General features: G+C 48.2%; 1 protein-coding gene across 1 annotated transcript in view; it reads right to left on the bottom strand.

Annotated features, from left to right (window-relative positions):
• The window catches only part of Arhgef26 (Rho guanine nucleotide exchange factor 26), a 94,288-nt gene that overhangs the window by 22,689 nt on the left and 50,577 nt on the right, over nt 1-21,022 (bottom strand). The window contains exons 6-10 of the mRNA XM_076867907.2: nt 13,979-14,131; nt 11,058-11,187; nt 8,577-8,651; nt 5,680-5,769; nt 3,226-3,380 (exon numbers count right to left, since the gene is read on the bottom strand). Coding sequence (XP_076724022.1) covers nt 3,226-3,380; nt 5,680-5,769; nt 8,577-8,651; nt 11,058-11,187; nt 13,979-14,131 — 603 coding nt within the window. The remainder of the gene's footprint in view (nt 1-3,225; nt 3,381-5,679; nt 5,770-8,576; nt 8,652-11,057; nt 11,188-13,978; nt 14,132-21,022) is intronic.

Here is a 21,022-nt window from a genome sequence, read left to right as displayed (position 1 = left end):
TCTGCCACACTCTTCTGCTGTCATGTTCTGCCTCACCTTGAGCCCCAAGGAATGGAGGTAGCCTTCTATGGACTAAGACCTCTGAAACCATGAGCCCCCAGTTAAACTTTTCCTCCTCTACAATTGTTCTGGTAGGATCTCTCAGTCACAGTGGTGAAAAATCTGACTAAAACAAGATCAAAGCCAGATATAAGGCACTGGATGAGAAGAGTAACGAGACAGTCAACTGCCTTGCAAAACATACCTGTTGGGAGTACAAACCACTCGAGGTCTCGGATTCAGTTCTTAATTACAACAACAGATCTAACCCATTAGGCTGTACATGTGGCTACAGTCTGTAATCAGGTTGTTATAATAAGTCACTGTGCCCAAGCTGGGTTGTACATCAAGCTAGTATTTATGCAGTTTTATGATACAGCCTCACTATTACTGCAGGGCCAGGTCTGTGCACCTTACTGCCCCAAGGAGAAGCTGATTTTGTCTGCCACTGCTCTAAGAGTGGTTCCAGGAGATGCTCTCAGCTGTCACAACTAGGGGTAGGTGCTACCAGTCAACAGTGAGCAGAGACCATGGATGCTTTTGAACATCCCCTGGGGCACAGGGCATCTCAAACAGAGCATCATCAAGCCAAATCGGCAGTGGTTCCAAGCTGAACCATCTGCCCTGGCAGTACCCGGGCAATTTCCCGTCACAGCTGCAAATACCAAAGAGTTCACCTTCTCGTGGACGGCAGTCTGACCAAACTTGCATTCTTTAGAAAAAGTAAAGCACATCCTTAAAGCCAAGGGCCACACACCTAGCAATCTCTGAATGCGCTCAGCATAAACCACCTGCCAGTCTGAAGGGAGGAGGGGGAGAAATGTCTTCCTGAAGAGCCATGCCTGGTAGCTAGAAGCTTCCTTCCATGCCTGGTAGCTGGAAGCCACTGGAAGTTCTGTGGCTAAGCCCTGGGCTGCACCTGGGACTGCACTCAGCAGCGGGTGGGTGGACCCTTCCTCAGCTGGCACAGGCAGTGACTCCTTATCTCTAGCTCATGGCCACGTCTCACGTATGGCCCTCCTCAAAGCTGCTGTATCTCCGCTGCTGCCATCTCTGGCATGCAAAGCATTTGCAGTTGCCTCTTGGAAGCTACTGTGTAAATACGGCTGTGCATACTGTACATTTTTAACCAGCCTGTTCATCAAGAGTCTATGGTCTGCTTGTCACCTTTCACCACATCTCCGGCCATAAGCAAGCAGAGCCTCTGATGCTACTCCCTCAGTGAGAGCACCCTAGAAACTCGATGAGCTCACCGGGAGGCCAGAAGACCCCAGGTAGAGTAAAAGCAAAGGCAGGTTCTCGGCTGCCCTCTCCAGTGGAGCTGAGTATCTTGCTCCGAATACAAGTTCAAACATACCTGAGCAAACGAAGGTGGGGTGGTTTGGGTGGCAATGTTAAACACAACGGCTGACCCACCCGTGTTGGCGGGTGCAGTAAGCCACTGGGGGCAGTGCAGAACTTAGTCCTAACGTCCAGAAGTCTGAACAGATTAGAAAATAAGTTGCACAGTGATGTTTCAAATACCCTCAGGATTTTCTTCGAGCTTCTGAAGTCATCAAAATCAAAATGGCATTACTATTTAAGACTGGCTCCATACTATTTTATTTAAGTCATATTTAAGTCAAGAGATTAATTAGAGCTTTTGATCCATTGAGATGGAACAGATATTTCAACAAATGGAAGATGTTCAAAAGTCAAGAATTTTGGCATTTGAGGAGACATGTATGATCACCCTCGCCTAAAAGCAAAACATCGCATAGCCAAGGAAACATACTATCTCATGGGAGAGCCATATAAAATATAAGAATGCAAAAATAATCATTTTTTCTCCAATCTTTATTTATGGAATTTACTTAGCTACTATAAGTTTAGACTGCCTCAGCTCAGAGAAATAACCTCTCCTTGCAGATATGGAAACACTGTTTTCATAAAATAAAAACTTGCATATTTACACGTTTGTCTCAGTCACAGAATGGCTTTCCAAAGTAAACAATATTAAAGTTTTCCTTTGCCTATACAACCAAATAGCTGAGTAACTCATAATATGATCTGATAAAGAAGAAAAGCTTGCAGGGCATAGTGGCTCATGCCTGTAATCCCAGAGGCTCAGGAGGCTGAGGCAGGAGGAAAACAAGTTCAAAGCCAGCCTCAACAACTTAGTGAGGTCCTAAGCAACTCAGTGAGACCCTGTCTCCAAAAAGAAAAAATAGAGGTAAAGCTCAATCTGTGTTTCAATTTAGTTCAAATTATCAAGCTACAAAGTAAGCACCTCAGAAGCAGCACTGAAATTGATATTTCATGATAAATCTGGACATTTATTTCCTATTCTCATAGGGTTGTTTATGTCACTCTCCACGCTGACTAGTTTTACCCTGTGAACCAGCCTAGCCTGTCCCATGCCACCAGTTCAGAACATCCTTATTTCCTCCATACATGGAAATACACCACTGAGTCACATTTTTGTAAAATCCAAGTCCAGATTCTAGGGAAGATAAAATACTAGTGCAGAATCAGCAGGAAAATACTTCACTGGGCACATTTATAAAAAATGTTCCCAGAGCCAAGGAGGGTGTGGAGTGTGTGCCTGTGCGTGTCGTGGGGGGATAGTCTGTGACGTGACTATAGCAGAGGCTCCAGGGCACTCCTCCTGGCCAGTTCCCAGGGGCCAGACGTGAGCACACCAGCGGAGGCAAGCCACAGCTGGCCACCCACTAATGAGCACTGTGCCTCGTAAAGGGAGTACAGTTTGCACAACCAGGTCATGGGCGAGCCTTAAAATCAGCAGTCATCAGGAACAACGGACTTCAAAGTATGCCACGAGGAGCACTGGTACTGTCCCTTGGTCATGTGATCTGTTTTATACAGAAGCCCTGTGACTGGAGTTTGAAAGACACTGAATGGGAGCCATGAGAGTGCCCACCCAGGGCTGTGGAGGACCGACTGCCACACAGTGTGAAAGCTCAGGAGTGTGGCCTGCACCCTGTGCAAGCCCCACCGAGGTCAGCTAGATGATCCACCCGTTACCAGAGGCCATCTAAGGAGAACGACGTGCAGACACAACCACGACCCAATGTGCAGAAGCTGCGTCTCCCCTCCCCGGGTTTGCAAGGGCGGTCACCCCAGCAGGCCAGTGGGTCCAGCACTCTGGGGCCGGGGATCTGGTAGCAGCGGCTCACCAAGGCTCACCTCTTCTTCTTGGTGATGATGAGCACGTCATTGAAGAGGAAGAAGTAGACCTGCTGCCTGGAGGTCCTTCTGGAGAAGAGCACTGTGTCCTCCACGAAGGCCGTCAGCTCCCCCCTCTTCACCAGCCACCGGGACGAGGACACCAAGGGGAAGGGCTGCAGAGACAGCACAAGGTCAAGCCCAGTCATGGCCACGGGATCAGCCACGGCCAAACACGAGAAGCGCTTTCACACAACGGGGGCATCAGCCACGTGCCATCTCGGTGCGGCACGGGCACAATGCAACTGGAGAAGCATGGAGTGCATGCTCCAGGAGAGAGGGAGACACCTCGGTCCCCGGTATAGAAACTATCACCCCATAGTCAATGAGAAAATGTTACTGGATCATAACTGAAAGGGTGAGCTAAAGAGGAGTCACTTAAAATTGAAAAACCAGGTAATGAAATCTATCCTTACCAACAGTAGGCATTAATGAATATGTAATAGTGATGTGTACACACGGCTTCACATGTGGGTGCCCCCGTTCACCACTCTCTTTGAAAGCCTGGTTGAGTTATATCACATTATTTTTTAATAATGTATGTTTTGTATAATGCTATGATTTATTGAATCATTCCTCTTTGATGGACATTGGGACTGTGTCCAATCTTCTGGCTGTTACAAATACTGCAATAACTATTTATTTCATTTTATACACACACCAGTACAGAAAGACTTCTCAGAAGTACAGCTGTTGGGTGGTAGTAAGTTGCACTTGTAATTTTGATGGTATTTTCTGAACTGCTCACCACTAGGGTGGTGACAATCTTTTCTACCAGCAACATGCAAAAATTCCCCTTTCCTATAACCTCATCAATAACATGTGTTCTCAAACCTTTGGATCATATATAAAGCTAAAGGCTGGAATTCTTTATCCCAATTTCAAATGGCGATTTTTCTCCTCAGTGAAGTAAAGCATCTTTGCGTTCTAACTTGTAATTTTCTAATATTTTGCTTATCACTTGCATCTTACAAAACGGGGACATTATCTCTTTCACTTGTGTGTGAGTTATAACTGTTTCTTCCCAGTTTGCTACCTACCTTGCTACCTTTTTATGCTTTTTATTTTTCCCTTCACAGTGAAATTTCAGATAGATGAAATGAGCACCTTTTCTTTTAATATGCCTGGATTTGGAGTGAGCTGGTGGGCCTTTCCCACAGCGCTGAGGCTGTCCTGCTGAACCACAGGGCCCTGGGTCCCTTCCTTAATGAGAACTTTCCCGTGACTCCCGAGTGGCCCTGTACTGCTCCTACTGCTCAGGAAATCTGCTATGAGGATCTGAGCAAATCACCTGGCCTCTCTGAACCTATTTCCTCATCTTGAAAATGAACTCATTAGAAATAGCTGGTATCCCTGAGGTGTGACAAGGTCCTCAGATGTTGTATTTCTAATCAGTACTCGCCAGTGTTTCCAAGTGGTCTGAGCTAACCCTTCATCTCCCTTTCTGAGTCAGGTTTCTGCACCCCCGTCACTGCCGTCAGGGGGTTAGAACAGAAATGTTCACTCCAACCTACCACTCAGGGCACCTGGACCCTGCTCCTGAATCTCCCACCACTCACCTAGTGACTCTGCTGTCAGTTACTTACTTTCCAACTTCATTTTCCTCATTGATAAAATTTAAAAGGTGTGACTGTAAAAAAGAGTGGTCCTAAAACTCTGGGGTGTGGCAGAGAACCTTCTTTCTGTAGAACACCATGAAATTCTGATCCCTCTAATTCCACTGCATGAGTTAGAAACACTTTTTCTAGGAAAACATCTGGGCGGTCATTGTAAGTTGCTTAATCAGAACCACAATCACGAGCCCTCTCTCCCATTCAGAACCCGACTGGGAGCCAACAAAGAATGGCCCTGACCTAGATTTGCCATTAACTGTCACTTTCCTCTTTGTTCACCCTGCCATCCATTCAAGAGCAGCATCAGACAGGCCGTGACAGCAGCACACGTCCAGAAAAAGTTGTGGAAAACAATGAACTTTAAAAATAAAAAGTTTCCATTAACAATGTTTATTACGAAGGTTAAAAAAAAAAAGAAAGAAAAGAAAAAAAGCCCTCATTTGATTTAGAACACCCTGGCCCAGCTCATGGGGTACCACTGTGTGCAGGACATTTTGAAAATATTAGACAAATGTATTTTTTCAACTCTAAAATTCTACTGTTTTTAACTACCTCCTTCCCTCAAGTTTGGTGTCCTAGGACAGGAGCAAGGGGTTGGAGGTGCACCTTAGATAACAGAGCTCCTGGCCTGCAAGGTGCTTCTGTCTGGAGAGGCAGGGTCAGAATTGCTTCAGCTGAGGCTCTCTTACCAATTGAGGGCCCTTCTTTGAAAAGCAAATTCCTATTCACTTGGCTGCCCTCAACTGTCCCTATTTTGATAAGATTTAAGCAAAAGGAGTAATTAACATAGGCACAAGGATACCTTAATTTTAAATTCCAGCTGGGAGTTAATGGTGTACATCATCTCAGTCCTCTCCATCTTCCGGGCTCCTTCATTGCACAGTCGAACCAGCTGGAACAGAAGCAGGAGGTTAGGAAGGCCAGGCAGAAGCCTCACTTCTACTGCAGGTCCCGCAGGACTGACAACACCTAGGAAGGCCCAGGACTCACCCCCATAGATAAAGAACTCTCAGTTTTACACAGTTAAGATGCTCTACTAAGTTAGAAGCAGTGTGACCAGGATTTAAGACGGGAGGAAAAGAAGGTCCTCAGCAGGCACGGTGGCACCCTGTAATCCTAACTACTCAGGAGGCTGAGGCAGGAGGATGGCCAGTTCAAGTCCAGCCAGGTCTACTTGGCAAGAATTTCTCTAAAAACAAAAAATAAAAAAGGCTGGGAGTGTAGTTCTGTGGGTAGAGTGCTCCTGGGTTCAATCCCAAGTACCACCACCAAAAAAAAAAAAAAAAAAAAGTTCTGAGAAATTTCAAGCGCACACAGGCTCTGTCTGCCACACCCTGACACTCAGGTGTTCCCCAACACCATGCTCTCCACCCATCCCGCCCTTTCCTGTCCCCTGCTCCCATCTCTATGCTGGGAACCCCACTCAACCTCCTCAGCTGCACCCCTGCCCACTTCCAGACCAGAGCAGCAGGAATCAGACCACCAACTTCAGAGGTGAAATCTAGACTGAGTGTAGCATGGGATCAAAAAAGGGGTGCAGAAGGAGGAGGCCTTGGGGGGCCCGATGGCCAATGGACCCCAAGGATGGCCATGCTAAGGAAGTCAGTTAAACTGCAGTCCTGAATCCTCCACCACAGGCCTCTGGCGAGTACCTAACATGTACTTGACTCTCTGGTCTACATCAAAACAAACTTCATTTCTAATTTTTTATTAACTGGAAAATCTGGGAAAAAAATGTCCACATAAGGGTCACTGGCCATGAAGATGAATGTGATTGTTAATAATAAAGGTTGGAAATTTTATTTTTAATGCTACTGGTTTGTTAGATAAATAATATGTGCAAATTACAATAAAATAAATGATATAGAACTAAATGAATAGAACCCAGGGAGGGGCCTTCTGTAATAGAAGCCCCACAAATCCAGAAATAGATCCCTTATCAATACATCATTCATTGAAAAAGAGCAGTTAATTTAGCACCTCCTGTTTCAGGGGCTAGGGTACAATACAACCAGAGGACACACCCACTCACACTCACACACACCAATCACACTGAGGTCGGAAAGGGTGTTCTAGCACTGAGCTACATCCCCAGTCCTTTTGAGACAGGGTCTCACTAAATTGCTTAGTGCCTTGCTAAACCGCTGAGGCTGGCCTTGAACTTATGATCCTCCTGCCTCAGCCTGAGCCACTGGGATTACAGGTGTGCACCACCAGGCCCAGCATCACTTTTTTTAAATGTAAGAAAATGACATTATTAAGTGTGGATCACCATCTTATTTCTTCAAACTTCCCAACAGCAAATCCATTAGCAAAAGATGGAATTGCCCCACGAGGGGGATTCTGAGGAACCCCGAGGGCAGGTTAGAAAGGGAGAAGCTCCCTTTCAAGCTCTGCCTTGACCTCTGACCCTACCCGTGCTCACCGCACCCACCTCCAGCCCACCTGAGCAATGAAGTCACTGATGGTGTGCAGCAGAGCAGCACCAACCCCTTCAGATACGGGTGCCACGGGCATGAAGAGACCTCTCCCCAGAGCACCGTGGCATCACAGTGAGAGGCCTCTGAGTCCTGGCTCGTCATCCCGAAGGCTCAGGAGGAAGAGGCAGGAGGACCACAATTCCAGGCTAGCCTACGTGACTTCGTGAGACTCTTGTCTCAAATAAAATATAAAAAGGGCTGGGGTGATACAGCAGTCTGGGGTTCAATCCCCAGCCTGCTCCTCCCACCCCAGCTCCCAACTCCCCATCCTTCCCATCCCGAGGATTCTTAAACCCACATCCCCATCTCTCCTCTGAAGTCTAGGCTTGTTTCTCCGGCCACCTGTGTGTTTCATGGATTCTCAATCGCAACGTGTGCAAAGTGGGACTCACAGCACCTGCCTGTCCTGTGGGAGGGGGAGTGAGCTGCCCAGCCAGAGACCATCTGCCTTGACCTCTGACCCTACCCGTGCTCATCGCACCCACCTCCAGCCCACCCGCAGGTCTGCTCCCCTCCTCCCCGGCATTCGCCTCCTGCCAAATCAAGGATACCTGAACTCCACACCTGGGTTCTCCCTGGTCCTGTCCCCACTGTCACCTTCACACAATACCCTGTGACTTCCTGCATCAGCTCAGGACAAAATTACTGACTCCCACGCCAACCTCCTGCCCACGGCCCTCTCCTGGCCTGGGTTCCTCAGGCTTCCCATCGCTCGCTGGCCTTGGGTCCCTCCACTCTCTGAGCCCTGGCTAGAGGCTGTCCTCATGCTCACCCTCAGCTAGCATCTCTCTGTCACTCGCCACCGTCTCTGTTTACTGACCGACCTCCTCTTTACACCGCACACATCACGAGTGACGCCACCACATTGGTCCTATTCATCGCCATATTTTTGGCGGCTGGCATCATGCCCAGCCCAGTAGTTGATACTCAATAAATATTTGTTGAAGGAGAGGTCGGATCAGCAGCTATTCACCACCAGGAGCAGACGAGACGGCTCAGCCGTGACCCAGGACTGTCTGGAGCAGGGAGAACCAATTTCACTTGCGCACAACAAACATTCCTGTTTCCAGCTAAGTGGAGAACACAGGGCAAGGGGGCGAGCACGGCTGACCCACAGAAACACGAGGCTCCTTCTGGGACCACGGCGGGGCCTCCGGGGACCACTGCGGGGCCACGGGGGGACCACTGGGGCGCAAGGGCCACTGAGGCCGGCGCTCACCTTGCTCACTTCCTTCAGGGCCCTCTTGCAGGCCTCGTACTTGGGAGAGTCCCTCAGGGTTTTCTGGCAGATGGTCTGCAATAAAGAAGAAACAACATGGTGGACTGACTCACTCAGGAAAATACACCACGCTCAGCCACATCCTCTCACTCACAGAACACGGCATGCTGCACCAACATGATGCACAAGGACGACATTAAAACCCAACTGAAAAAGTGGGAAGCGATCTTTACACCCACGGTCCAGGGAATGGCCACGTAAGAGGACAGACTCCAGCCTGGTTCCAAACCCCAGGAACCACAGGTTGGCCCTGTGCTAGTTACACGACCTTGGGCAAGTCACCGGTCAGTACTGGGCTCAGTTTCTTCATCTGTCAAACTGAAATAATGTCAGTATTACATAATAGGTTGCTGCAAGGGTTAAACAATGATTCACGTAAAGTTCCCATTTAAGTGCCTGGCATACAGCACAAGTTAGTTCTAAGGTAAAACTGGGCTTGAAGACGGTCAACGCAAGGTAAACTGAATTACAAATTGACCGTGCCTAATCTGAAAATCTGAAATCCTGAATGCTCCAACATCCACAAAACTTTGAGTATCAGCAGGATGCCAGAATGGAAAATTCCACACCATGAAACTTTTTTCCATGCTTGAAATTTTAAAAAAGTATTGTATAAAATTATCTTCAGTCTTTGTGCAGAAGATGTGCATAAAGCATAAATAGATGTCCTGTTTACCCATGGGCCCTTCCCCAAGATAACCTCAGGGCACATATGCAACTGTTCCAAAATCCAAAAAAATCCAGTATCTGAAACATCTCATCCCAAGAATTCTGAATAGGAGATATTCACTCTGTACTTATAACTTTTGAAATGATACACAAAGCCCAGGGAACCATGTTAATTGTTGAAAATGTTCCTTTTGGTTAACAAATTTAATTAAACTTCCAAATGAAAAATTTTAAATATTAAAAAGATGATATTTTAAGTACATCTAGATTCTGCCCAGATGGCCTGATTCCCACACATGGCAGAAAGAAGAGGTCTGCAGCATCAGGCAGGGGTGGAAAGTGTGGTAACCCACAAGCCATCGGGACCTGAAATGTGAGTACCAAAAAGTCAGGCTTCAGACTGTTCCACATGAGAAGCACAGAACACACAGTGGTTTACGTGAGAGTTCTCCTATTATTTTACCATGACCCACCCACCATAAGAAATAAATTTATATTGCAACCAGCACACATGTGCACATAAATAAACAAGACTGTTCAATGAAATAACATTTAACCACATCATGAGCTATGTGTACATCATACTCCTCATATTCCACTCTACTTCATTTTTCAAAAACTGTGATTTGAAAATTAATTTTATGACCCATTAATAGCTACAAAAGCAACATGAAACATCCTGGTTGTGTCCTTGCGGGCAGGCACCCCATGATGGAGCCCAGGCATACAAGTTTATATAAAAATCTGTACAGATATAAATTTTCTAGGAATGAAAACTATAGATTTACTCAGAATCCCAAAGGGGTCTGTGACCCAAAAAAGCTCAGACCTTAAACAGCCAGCACTGGACAAAAATGGTTCCTTTGATTCTGGAGTCCCATTCTGTTCAAGCAATAGTCTCAAGGTTTCATTTTGATAACCCAGTCATATTCTGTCCTTAAACACGACGGATACCCATCTGAGAACAAGCAACGTGATTTTCACAACTTCAAGTTTTGCAGTTCAATCACCTGCTACATAACAATCCCTGGGTAATCCCTTAGAATAAGACGCTGCCTGGCCCACTGGTTGGGCGAGACCTGTGTCAAGCTGGCTGTCCTCCACTGCCCACCCTGCTCCCGCTCGCTGCTGCAGTTTGGCACACCTGGCATGCAGGCCTCTGCCCTGGGCCAGCTGCTCTCCAGCTGCAGGGTGTGCCAGGCAGCCTCTGCTCACTGCTCAGCATGCCCAACTCTGCTCCCAGAGGGACTCTGACTGACATACTCAGGATGCTAAGCTTACAAAACCAGTGTGCCCTGCATAGCAAGCCCAGGTTTGTGCCCTGTAATGCCTCCCATGGGAAAGAGAAGCCCTAGAGTATCCTGGAACACCCAAATGGGAGGGGTCTTAATGACCAGGCTGAGCAAACTGAGGCCCACACAGAGTGGTGAGTTGCCCAGGGTCCTACCATCAGCTCAGTCAGAACAGAAACCAGGGCTCTGTCCTTGAGAAAGCAATACGCTTCTCAATTCAACAATGTCGGGTGGGTGGGAAACGTGATCAAGCTCCACCGGAGGGGTGGCACAGGCATAAACTGAAGATAAATTCCAGAGACATCCAACACAGGAAGACTTTCCAACAAAGAGCACTTTCTCGTGGGATTAGGGTTTTACAGAAGGAATATGCCTCAGTGTAAGTGGAATAAGGCTAATTTGCTTATCAGGTTTACAGTAGCACGGCTCCCCAGGGGACAGGCCACAGATCGGGTCTTACATCCATCAGCAGAGGAAGGCGGGTCACCCTCTGCATGGGGAGGATGAGAAAAGAGATCATGGGCAGGTTCCTACAGTCTTCATGGGACTCGATCCGTGACAGCACTTCCTTGAAGGCGGGGTTGGTGGCTCTGAGGGGAAACAAAGCAAAGAGAAACTTCAAAATATTTCCTTATCCAGCTAAGCAGCAAGAGAAACTGTACCAGGGAACACCAAGGGCACTCACCCCTTCTCAACGATTTTGAAACACACAGAAACAACATCAACCCAGGAAACAGAAATGGCCCCTCCGCTTCTCATGTTTCAAGGCTGAAGATCAGATGTGGTGTCATGTGACAATGTTAGCAATACTACTAATACTGTTACTAGAACTGGGACATAAACAGAGGAAGAGGACTGGGTGGTGTGACGACGAACGTGTCAGGTATAAATTAGTATTCAGACTAGCTGCCCCTCTGGATCCCTGGAGCCACTCCACCATCACTGAAATGTGCTGCAGCCCCTGCCCTGGCCTCGGACCACCACCCTGGGGTTGGAATTGGTACCAAGAGGCGTCTAGCCCTTTGCTAAGGTCCTCTTTCTAATACTGAAAGCCAGCACACCTCTCCTCCTCTGCTGATGAAGAACAAGATGATCGGGCCACGGTGTTTTTATAGCTGCTCCCAAGGACACCACCATGCAGATCCATGCACTTGACTTTTACAGGCCAGACAGGACCCCAGGAAAAGAATGGGGGTTAGAGGTATCTGATTCCACCCTAGGAGACCTGGGGCCTGGCAAGAACCAAAGTGAGACCTCCCACGTCTGCTGACCAGCCCAGGCGCCTGTGCCACCTCCCCCTCCCCTTGAGCCCCCTGTGGAAGTCTGCGGCCTCCAGTGCACCTGCCTTTCCCAGGGGAGGGGCAGGGGGTGCCAGGGAGCACAACTGGACTCCCATGCCTTGAAAAAAGCAAGAAAAAGAACCAGGAAGCAGGATGGGGCAATGACTAAAAGTAAATAAATAAAAACACTGCTAGGAGCGCTGACACACACCAGCAATCCCAGCGGCTCAGGGGACTGAGGCAGAAAGATCCCAAGTTCAAAGACAGCCTCGGCAACTTAGCCAGGCTCTGTCTCAAATTGGAAAAATAAAAAGGGCTGGGGGTGTGGCTCAGTGGTTTAGAGCCCCTGGGTTTAATCCTCAGTACCAAAAATTTTTTAAATTAAAAAAATAAAAATAAAAAGTTTGAAAATTGGATGATTTGGATCAAGGCTACCAAAAGTAAAAACATAGAATGGCAAATAACAGAAATGTTTTATTTTCATTTTCTCAAATTGAGAAGTTTTACATTTCCTTTCCCTGATAGCTTTGAGAAGATTCAGGATGCTAAAAGCAAACTCCATGCTGGTGGCACACTGGGATCACTCAGGTCTCAGTCCCTCCTCCTGCTCCATGGGTTCAGACTGAATGGTCTGAGATGGACTCAGCACTGTCTACTTGGTTTCAAAGATTCCCAGCGTTTCTAGTGTCCCTAAGAGTCACTGCTCTAACCTCGATGCACATCAACTACACAAAGCCCTGAAAACACAGCTAACAATGACCTCCAAGAGAATGTCCCCATGAGGGGAGCAGTCAGGAGACTTAGACAGGATCTTTATTTTGGAGTCAACTAACTTGTAGCAGGAACTATTCACATTTTTTTAAATCCTGCAAAACCAAATGCAAACGAAAGTTAGCTCTGGTTCAGGGCTTTGCTTTCCAACATAAACTTGCATTCTCCAGCAGTTCCACGGCAACCAGAGAAGCAGGGATTGGGGAAGTAAAGAGTGTGACTCTGCCCCCTAGGGCAACTTCCATCACTTCTGGAGACATTTTTGGAATCTGCTGGACAGAGGGCAGGGATGCTGTTACACATCCTACAGTGCACACGACAGCCCCGGGACAAGGACTTACAGCCCCAAATGTCCATCATGCAAACCCTTCTTTATACCAGAGACCTCATCAGCAACTGGCAACATTGCAGCCTGCCCCGAGCTTTTCAGCAAGGTGAGGGGAGCGGGCATGATCAATCCTGGTAGCCAATGTGGGGCTCTGGCTACTGCTCCATGCAGCCACCAGGGCCATCACCAGCCCCACCCTCCCGAGAGACCCCAGCACCCACCCCACAGAGCTGGCTAGAGCTTCCTGATGGTCACCACCACTGCAGCAAGCAAGATGCAACCCTCAGAGGCCCCAAGCTGGGTGAGAGCAAAATGCATCTGCCTTCTAATGCCAAAAGCTGCTCACGATCAAGAGGAACCCTAAAAATAAAACCCATGACGCTGCTGAAGCTCCAGGGTGGCTTGTCCCACACCAAAGCTCGGGCAACTCAGAAGGGCAGAAAGAAAAGGTGTGGCGGGAAAGTTAATGTTGGACTTCTGTTTGCAGCATAATTAAATCATCAAGAACAGTTTTTCCTATTTCATTCCTTTAGGCCCTCCCTCCTCTCCTCAGCACAGGTACAAAGGTGGAAGGGACTCAGGAGCTCCTATGAAACACTTACTCCAGTGGTCAACAGAGAGAGTGCCTACAGGCAGAGAAGCCCAGAGCCCTGTTTCCATTCTACTCATTTAAGAACCCGCTCTGGGCCCCAGGCAAACAATATATTGCCAGTTACTGGCTTAGAAAACTGGGGGGGGGGGTGAGTGCAGATCACCCCCGTACCTTTAAACAACTAAGGAAAACAAAAGGAAATCAAACCCAAGGACAGCAGCAAACCATAAAGTGCTTCGGAGAAAAGCACCCCACAGACTAGACTTCATCTATGAACATCCAAAAGTAATCCTCTTAAATATTTCTCCCTGGAAAATGGCTCACCAGGAGGCATTTCTAAATATCATTTAGGGATCAATTCATTCTGATCCATGAGCACAGGCTACCGGACGACCGAAACCGTGGCTTACAGCAGCTTCTGCAGCGTCCGCTGCTGGTAGACCTCATTGGTGCAGTACTTCACATAGGGGTCAAAGGTGGACGCCGTGTGCTTCTCCACAATGTCACTGATGTCATCGATGAAGATGTTATTCTGGTGTCTTGCTTCCAACTCTGTAAAGAATCTGATAAAACAATGAAAAGTGTTTATACTTCTTCCAGATTGCTATCATGCAGAATTTAAAAACACCCACAGTATACAGAACCAACTCAAAAGGTGCCAAAAAGAAAAGAAAAAAAAAACTCAAAAAGCAAGTATTTTGTTTCAATTTAAATATGTCTTACGAACAGCTTTATTGCTTTAAGTATTTGGGTTTAAAACATCGATGATCCCTGGCATTTCTGCATTTCAGGTACGATTTGAAAATTGTAGATTTCACTATTTTTCAAGAATCCACCAAGAAGGAGAGGAGGGAGTTCATGCTTCTGTATTTTATTATACTGAAAAGCACGTGAGCAAAACACCAAATTAAATGCCTAAAAAACAGTCTGAAATATGCCTAATTCATGTGTCCTTTCTCTCAAAGTAAATAAGATCATCTTTTTAAAAATATGTGTTTTATGATAGGTGGATGCTGATCCGTAGTGGCGAGGGGTGGAGGGGATGGGAATAGGAAAGATGATGGAATGAGATGGACATCTTTACCCTAGGTACATGTATGGCTGCACAACAATGCGACTCAACATCGTGAACAACCAGAGAATGAAAAGTTGTGCTCCATTTGTGCACAATGAATCGAAATGCATTCTGCTGTCATGTATAACTAATTGGAACAAATTAAAAAATATGTGGATTCTAACCCACAATAAGGGAATGGAAGATTAGAAGTTCACTGGACTAAACAAAGGAAAATGAAGGGGGGAGGGAGATGAGAATAGAAAAGAAGGTAGAATGAACTGGACATGCCTTTCCTACCTTTATATATGAATGCATGACCAATAACACCACGTCAAACAAAACCACAACAATGGGATCCTAATTGAACAAGTCATACTTACTCTATGTGAGTATAATATGTCAAAATATACCTACCATCATGTATATCTAGAAAGAGCATATAAAATATATATGCATGATATTAACAAGTCTTCACAGTGTATTTAGGCTGAAATGTAGGGTTATGACATTTGGTGTAAAGATGGCAATTTAGGCCCCCAGATTTAGTATGTGTGTTGTCATGCACAGGATGCAGATCACATAGGCAGCCACTGCACATTCACCTGTGGACGGCCATAGGAGGTGTCACTGCTGGACTGATGCACATAAAGCCACCATGAACTTTATCCTGTAGCTACCTGTTCATGTCTGTTTCCAAATCTCTGGGGCAGAAGCTAAAGATGGAGCCGCCCCTGCATGGAGTGTGTAAGCAAGGGTCCTCGCACCAGTTCAGGACAGTGAACCCAAGGGCCAGGCAGGGGAGCTGATCTGACACCAGGAAATGAATTCACGAGGTGGAAGGCAGGTGAGAAATGACACTTTTCCTGGGATATACAGTCAAGCGCTGCAGAGGCCTGGAGCCATTTATAGCTCAGGATGTCACTGAGATGCAGCACAGCAATTTCAGCGAATTTTGTTATTCTTCCTTTGAAATGTCCAGAAATAAGGAGTCTTGTATGATAAGGAGATGTCGGGGGACCCCTAGCAGCTTCAGGTGAGGTAGGCAACCAGGAAGACCAGGCCCTCACTATGGGGTTGAAGATCCCAGCCCGTCCCCTCACCCCCCAAAATGGGAGAGGTCTGCAGGTTGCCTGCAGTCACCCTGCCTGTGTGATGGCTCTCCTGGCTGGCTGTCCCCGAGGTATAGCCTTTATGATCTGACAGCAAAGGCAAGCAAAATGCCTCCTGCCTCCTGGGAGTGCTTCCAGCAAATCCGGGAAGGGAGGCATTTGGGGGACCCTGACTTTGAAGTGAGGCGGGACAGACTCATGGGCAACCTGGGAACCCAGCGCCTGCAATTGATGTCTGAAGGGATGACAGTCTGTGGACGAAGTCTGGCACCCACGGAGTGTGCGCAGACTGGGCACCCAGCACCAGAACAGGAAGGGACCACTGGACACCCGGGCACCCGTAGAGCTGTTGGAGGGTGGGCCTGAGGTGTCTGAAGCTCAGGAAGCAGAAGCAGCTCCAGAGGCATTATGAGGAGGCTCCAGAGCTCCAAGCAGAGAGCACAGAATACAGTGTGGTAAGGTTCCAGGCCCAGGAGCCAGGATGGAGCAATGGGAGCAGAGCAGGGCAGACGGGGAGCACATGGCACAGGATGGATCTCCTTGAAGAATTGGCTGAGGTGTAGACTATAAGAGGGATGGGCACAAAAGAAGCCTGCAGAGCTGCGATGGCTGGACTTTAGAGGTTTTGCTGACAAGGAGAAACTCTGGAGGCACGAAGTCCCCACCAGAGAGAGAGCTGGAACAGGGAGGGTTGAGTAGATGAGACAGATGGCAGGCAGGTCCATGGGATGGCTGATCTGGGATGGTGTCAAGGAAACCTGCAATGGGGGATCAAGGAGAGAGGATGAAGGCTGGGCGAGAGTTTGGAGGTGACATAACAAACTGTGAGGCACTCCGTGGGAAGTCCAGGGAGGTCCTCGGCTTCTCAAGCCTACCCCTCCAGGCCACAGGGGGCCACTGAGCCCCTCCTAAGGCAGGGACTGAGGAGGAGGAAGCTTCAGGAAGAAATCAGTTTGTCTGGGAGATGTTAATGGACAGCTGAAAACACACATCTGCCAGAAGCCAGAGGCCCTGAAATTCTAGGGACTAGGTAACCAGGACTAGTTCGTCTTAGCCGATTTTTGTAAAAATGCAAAATACTTGAAACTTCTTTTAATTTCAACTGGTTTCTTAAATGCAAATTCTAAGAGAATGTTCAAAGAAAACCAAAAAAAAAAAAAAAAAGAAGAAGAAACCATAAGGTCGGCATTATGTAATTTTGAGACATAAATGTCTTGGAGGCAAGTATCCTCTGCAGAGGCTGTCCTGTAGCTGGCTGCTGACAGTGTGAAGGAACGCAGCTACGCGACCAAGAACAACAGTAATGTGGCTTTTTCCAACCAAAAGGAAAATTTCATTTATCACTGTACAGGGTTTGCCAAACTCCTAGACTAAAAACAAGGCACCAACCAAGCATCCGTCTGTGCTGCGACCTCAGCATGGCCTGAGCCAAGCCACCTAGCCTTTATGTTGACATTAGCAAAATTAAGTCAAAATTTAAGGCTGTCTATGTTAAGTGACCTCCTAGTTATTTTGGCAAATTTGCATACTTCACTAAGGAAGCTGAAGGCACTTCTGAAGTGTGGGGTGTTGTTATCTCAGGGGCCCAGCTAGCTGGGGGCATCGAATCAAATCTGAAGCAAAGCGTTGTTCCTGAGCGGACCCCCAGAAGAGCCTAGGAGGTGACAGGGATTATCTGGGGGCGACTTTTAAGGGAAGTGGATGTTTCGGCTCTGTGCGTTTTCCTGGGGAACAGTGCTGTGTTCTGTCCCCTCTGTAGCACTACCAAGGGGTTCAGACCACCAGGGCCACACAACCTCTCCCTCTTTTTTCTAAGTTCTAACCTCATCGCTAACGTCTGGACCTTGAAGGCCTACCGAGGACCAGTAAAGGCTGCTTGGAAACACGGCGTCCCTGTCACCTGTCATCCTGCAGGCTCACCTCTTCAGCTCCTATGCCCACTCCCACAACAAGAGGATGCCTGCCAGGACTGCAGCCTGCCCAGGCCAGGGCTCTCCAGGGCAGCGCCACCGGGAGGCAGGGCTTCAGGAGGACCCAGCTCCAGGCCCCTTGGAGAAGGCAATGGAGGCAAGTCCCTTCCCACTGCCTGAGCACAGGCTCTCCGCAGTTGTTCATCCAGAGGCTCCTTAAATGTGGAGCTATACTTTGAGGGAAACAGACAGTGGCCAGGGAGGCAGGTCTTCTGATGGCGGCACTCAGGGACGGTGCCCGGTAGCTGGCTTTCACACTGGGAGGCAGGTAGAAGAGACCTGCGGGTGTGGTGCAACCACGGTGGGTCCCCGGACCAGGAACCAGAACCTCCCCTCAACCATCTGTTAATAGAACCCGCCTGAGCCATCTTGACGGCTCAGCTCTTGAGAAGGTGGAGAGTAAGCCCACCTGTTTAGAAAGCAGCTGAAAACACAATGCAGACAAAAACAAGACAGGATCTCCTCCCCTGTCCATCAAGGACTCGGCGGGTGTCAGGAAGCTCACGCTGGACCAGCCTGACCACCACCGGCCCCTGCCCTGCACCACGTGCTTCCCAGGCCCAGCCTCCTCCCACCCCATCCTCCAGCCTGCTTCAGGGGATGGCCACTGTACCCACTTTACAGATAAGAAAACCACAAGGAGGACTGCACTAGTTCAAACTCTCATAACCAAGCCTCCGCACGAACCCAGAATCATAGTTTCCCAGCCCAGAGCCTGCGCTCTGCTGCCCCAGCTGTCCCTACTGCCCTGGCTCTCACTGGGGAGCCGACCCTACCCACCTGTCACCAGGCCAAACCTCCACCTAGACTACAGAGAGGAGGATAACAGCTGCAGCCCCAAAGAAGGCCACCTGTGGAGTCATCTCAGCCAGGAGGTCATGTGAATCAGCCTGGGGACTCGCACAGGAGGGTCAGGCCATGGCAGAAGAGTCCACAACCACATAGGGCGCAGCCTCCCAGCAAGGGACCAGTAGAGTCGTGGCCGGCACGGTAAACTGGTCCTGGCTGACATGACGCGATGGAAGGTCAGCTCGAAATGGAAGGTTGGCACATGATGCCCGTGGAACCCTTGGGAGCCATTCATCCTGGTCTTCCTGCCCCTGTCACCCCGCTTCCTAAGGAAGTCCTGCTCTTCCTCCTAGTCCTAGGGTCCACCTCCTTTCCCCCAGAAGCCCTCGCTAACCTTTCTGGGTTGAACTGGGCTCAGGTTCCATGACTTCAGACACCCCCTCCCTCAACTTCTTCAGTGTCCCTTTAGATCACCATTAAATCTTGATGGGTTTTTGTTTATTTGTGTATCTCGACAAGCTCTGGAGGATGGGAGCCCTGTGTCTGCTCACCTCTGCACACCCAGGACCCGACCACAGCGCCTGGGACCCAGTCAAATATATTTCATAAGAAAAAGCATAAGTGAATAAATCAAATTTTCTGTTTGAAACAGAAAAAATATAAAAATGAAACCTGCTCAGAAATCTGTTTCACTATGATTTTGCCAAGAATGCAATACTCACAGACGGGCCCACCCCCACAGGGCTTTCCTCAGTGGTTCACCAAGTAAGTCATCAGTTACTTAATAACCACAGGTTGGGCTCGTATCCCCTACCCGGACACGGCGAGAGCCACCAGTGAAGACATGAGCTTGACCAGCACACCCAGGGTCACTGAAAGGAGCCCAAGATCACACACAGCAAACTCATAGTACCCTGGGACTTGGTCCTCACGGAAGGTGCCATCTGTGAGCCTGGACGGCCACAGCACCCTGCCAGACACGAAGGCTGGACACATGTAACCTCTCGTGGGTCCAGGCTGCCTTACACAGTATAGACAGAAATATTCAGGAAAGCGTTGCTGGCAATCCTAACCGAACAGCAGCAGAACACTCTGTGCTCTACCAAAACGAACTTAGGTTCCGCTGTGGGTGAGACTTGGGGCGTGTTCACTGGGGGTTCTCTGGTGGTCATGTTGACTCTGATAAGCATCAGTTTATTTCCTGCTTGGGATCAGGGGTAGCAAGCACATGGCAAGACCCTCACCACCAACCCACATGGGCCTCATGAACCCACCAAGGCACTCTGCTCTGGGCAGGATGTGTACCTGGGAAGCCAGGACCCATCAATCAAAACCAATGATGAACAGGATGGAGTTCGCCTAGGATCCTTCGCCAGACTTAACACTGGTAAGAAACATGTGGATTCCATAACGACACAGCTGTTCCTTCTCATCCAGAACATCCCACACCCTGCCCTCAGCAGCCTGTCTTCTCACATCCGACTTCATCCTTTCCTTCTGAAATGACCTCTCTGGGTTGATAATAAAAGAACAGGGTTGAAATTAAAAGTGGTTTAGGATATAAGAAAAATCGTTCTAAACAAAAATGTCCACATAGCTCCTATTCCTATTTAAAATCTCTAGGATGGTCAGTGTTAAAAATGCTTATTGTTCTGTTGAAACCTTTAAAAATCTGCCTGAATATGTGGGAGAAGAGACTGAGGCAGAACAGCTAATAAGCTAAGGCTATTTCCAGAACTGTGAATCAAAGGCTTTTCTTGCCCGTGATACCTCACAACAAAAAGTTTAGATTTCAGTCCAGCTCCACACAGGCACCCAGCAAAGCCCAAAGGCCAGCTGAGGGGACAGAAAGCCTGGAAACCAAGGGCCTCTCCTACCCCTCCCCATCAGTCAAGGCTCCAAGTAACTTGGTCCTTCTCAGGATGATGAACCCCGCTAGAAGGAACACACACAGGACCCGTACAGATGCAGGAGAACAGCATTAAAAGGCCCTGACACTTTAACACCATTAGACTGAGTGTTTGCTTTACAGTGTGAATTCAAAGTCTCTGTCATCTGAACCTGCTTCACAGAAAAGAAGTAAAGGGGCTTGTTCCCATGGAAACCTCTGCACACCTGATTCTTCTGCTTCATGCCACTCATATGCAGTCATCATACTTTAATTTCTCCCAGAAACAAGACAAACTGTAAGAATGACCAAAAGCACCTACCAGCATGCTCATGGACAAGTCCTTGGGAGACATGGAAGTCTGGGTATGCATGACCTGTGGCCTCCGGGTTACTGTGAGCACTTTTATGATTCATAATTGTGTGTGCTTATTCCCATCTGATGGGAAAATCCTGCCTTCCCTGTGAACTTTACATACCACCATGAAGACTGACACCAGGCATGCCTGGTTCCTGCTGGATGCCCAGGGCCTGTCCAGGAACGGGCACTCAGCAAGTATGTCATACAAGTCAGTGCCAGATCCCCATTACTCCTCCTTGCCCCACTGCCAAAATGCCACCTTCCAGGGATGGGGACTGAGG

This window comes from Callospermophilus lateralis, chromosome 10, assembly GCF_048772815.1.
Source record: "Callospermophilus lateralis isolate mCalLat2 chromosome 10, mCalLat2.hap1, whole genome shotgun sequence".
NCBI classification, from domain to species: domain Eukaryota; kingdom Metazoa; phylum Chordata; class Mammalia; order Rodentia; family Sciuridae; genus Callospermophilus; species Callospermophilus lateralis.
This window is presented reverse-complemented; position numbering and strand designations above follow the sequence as displayed.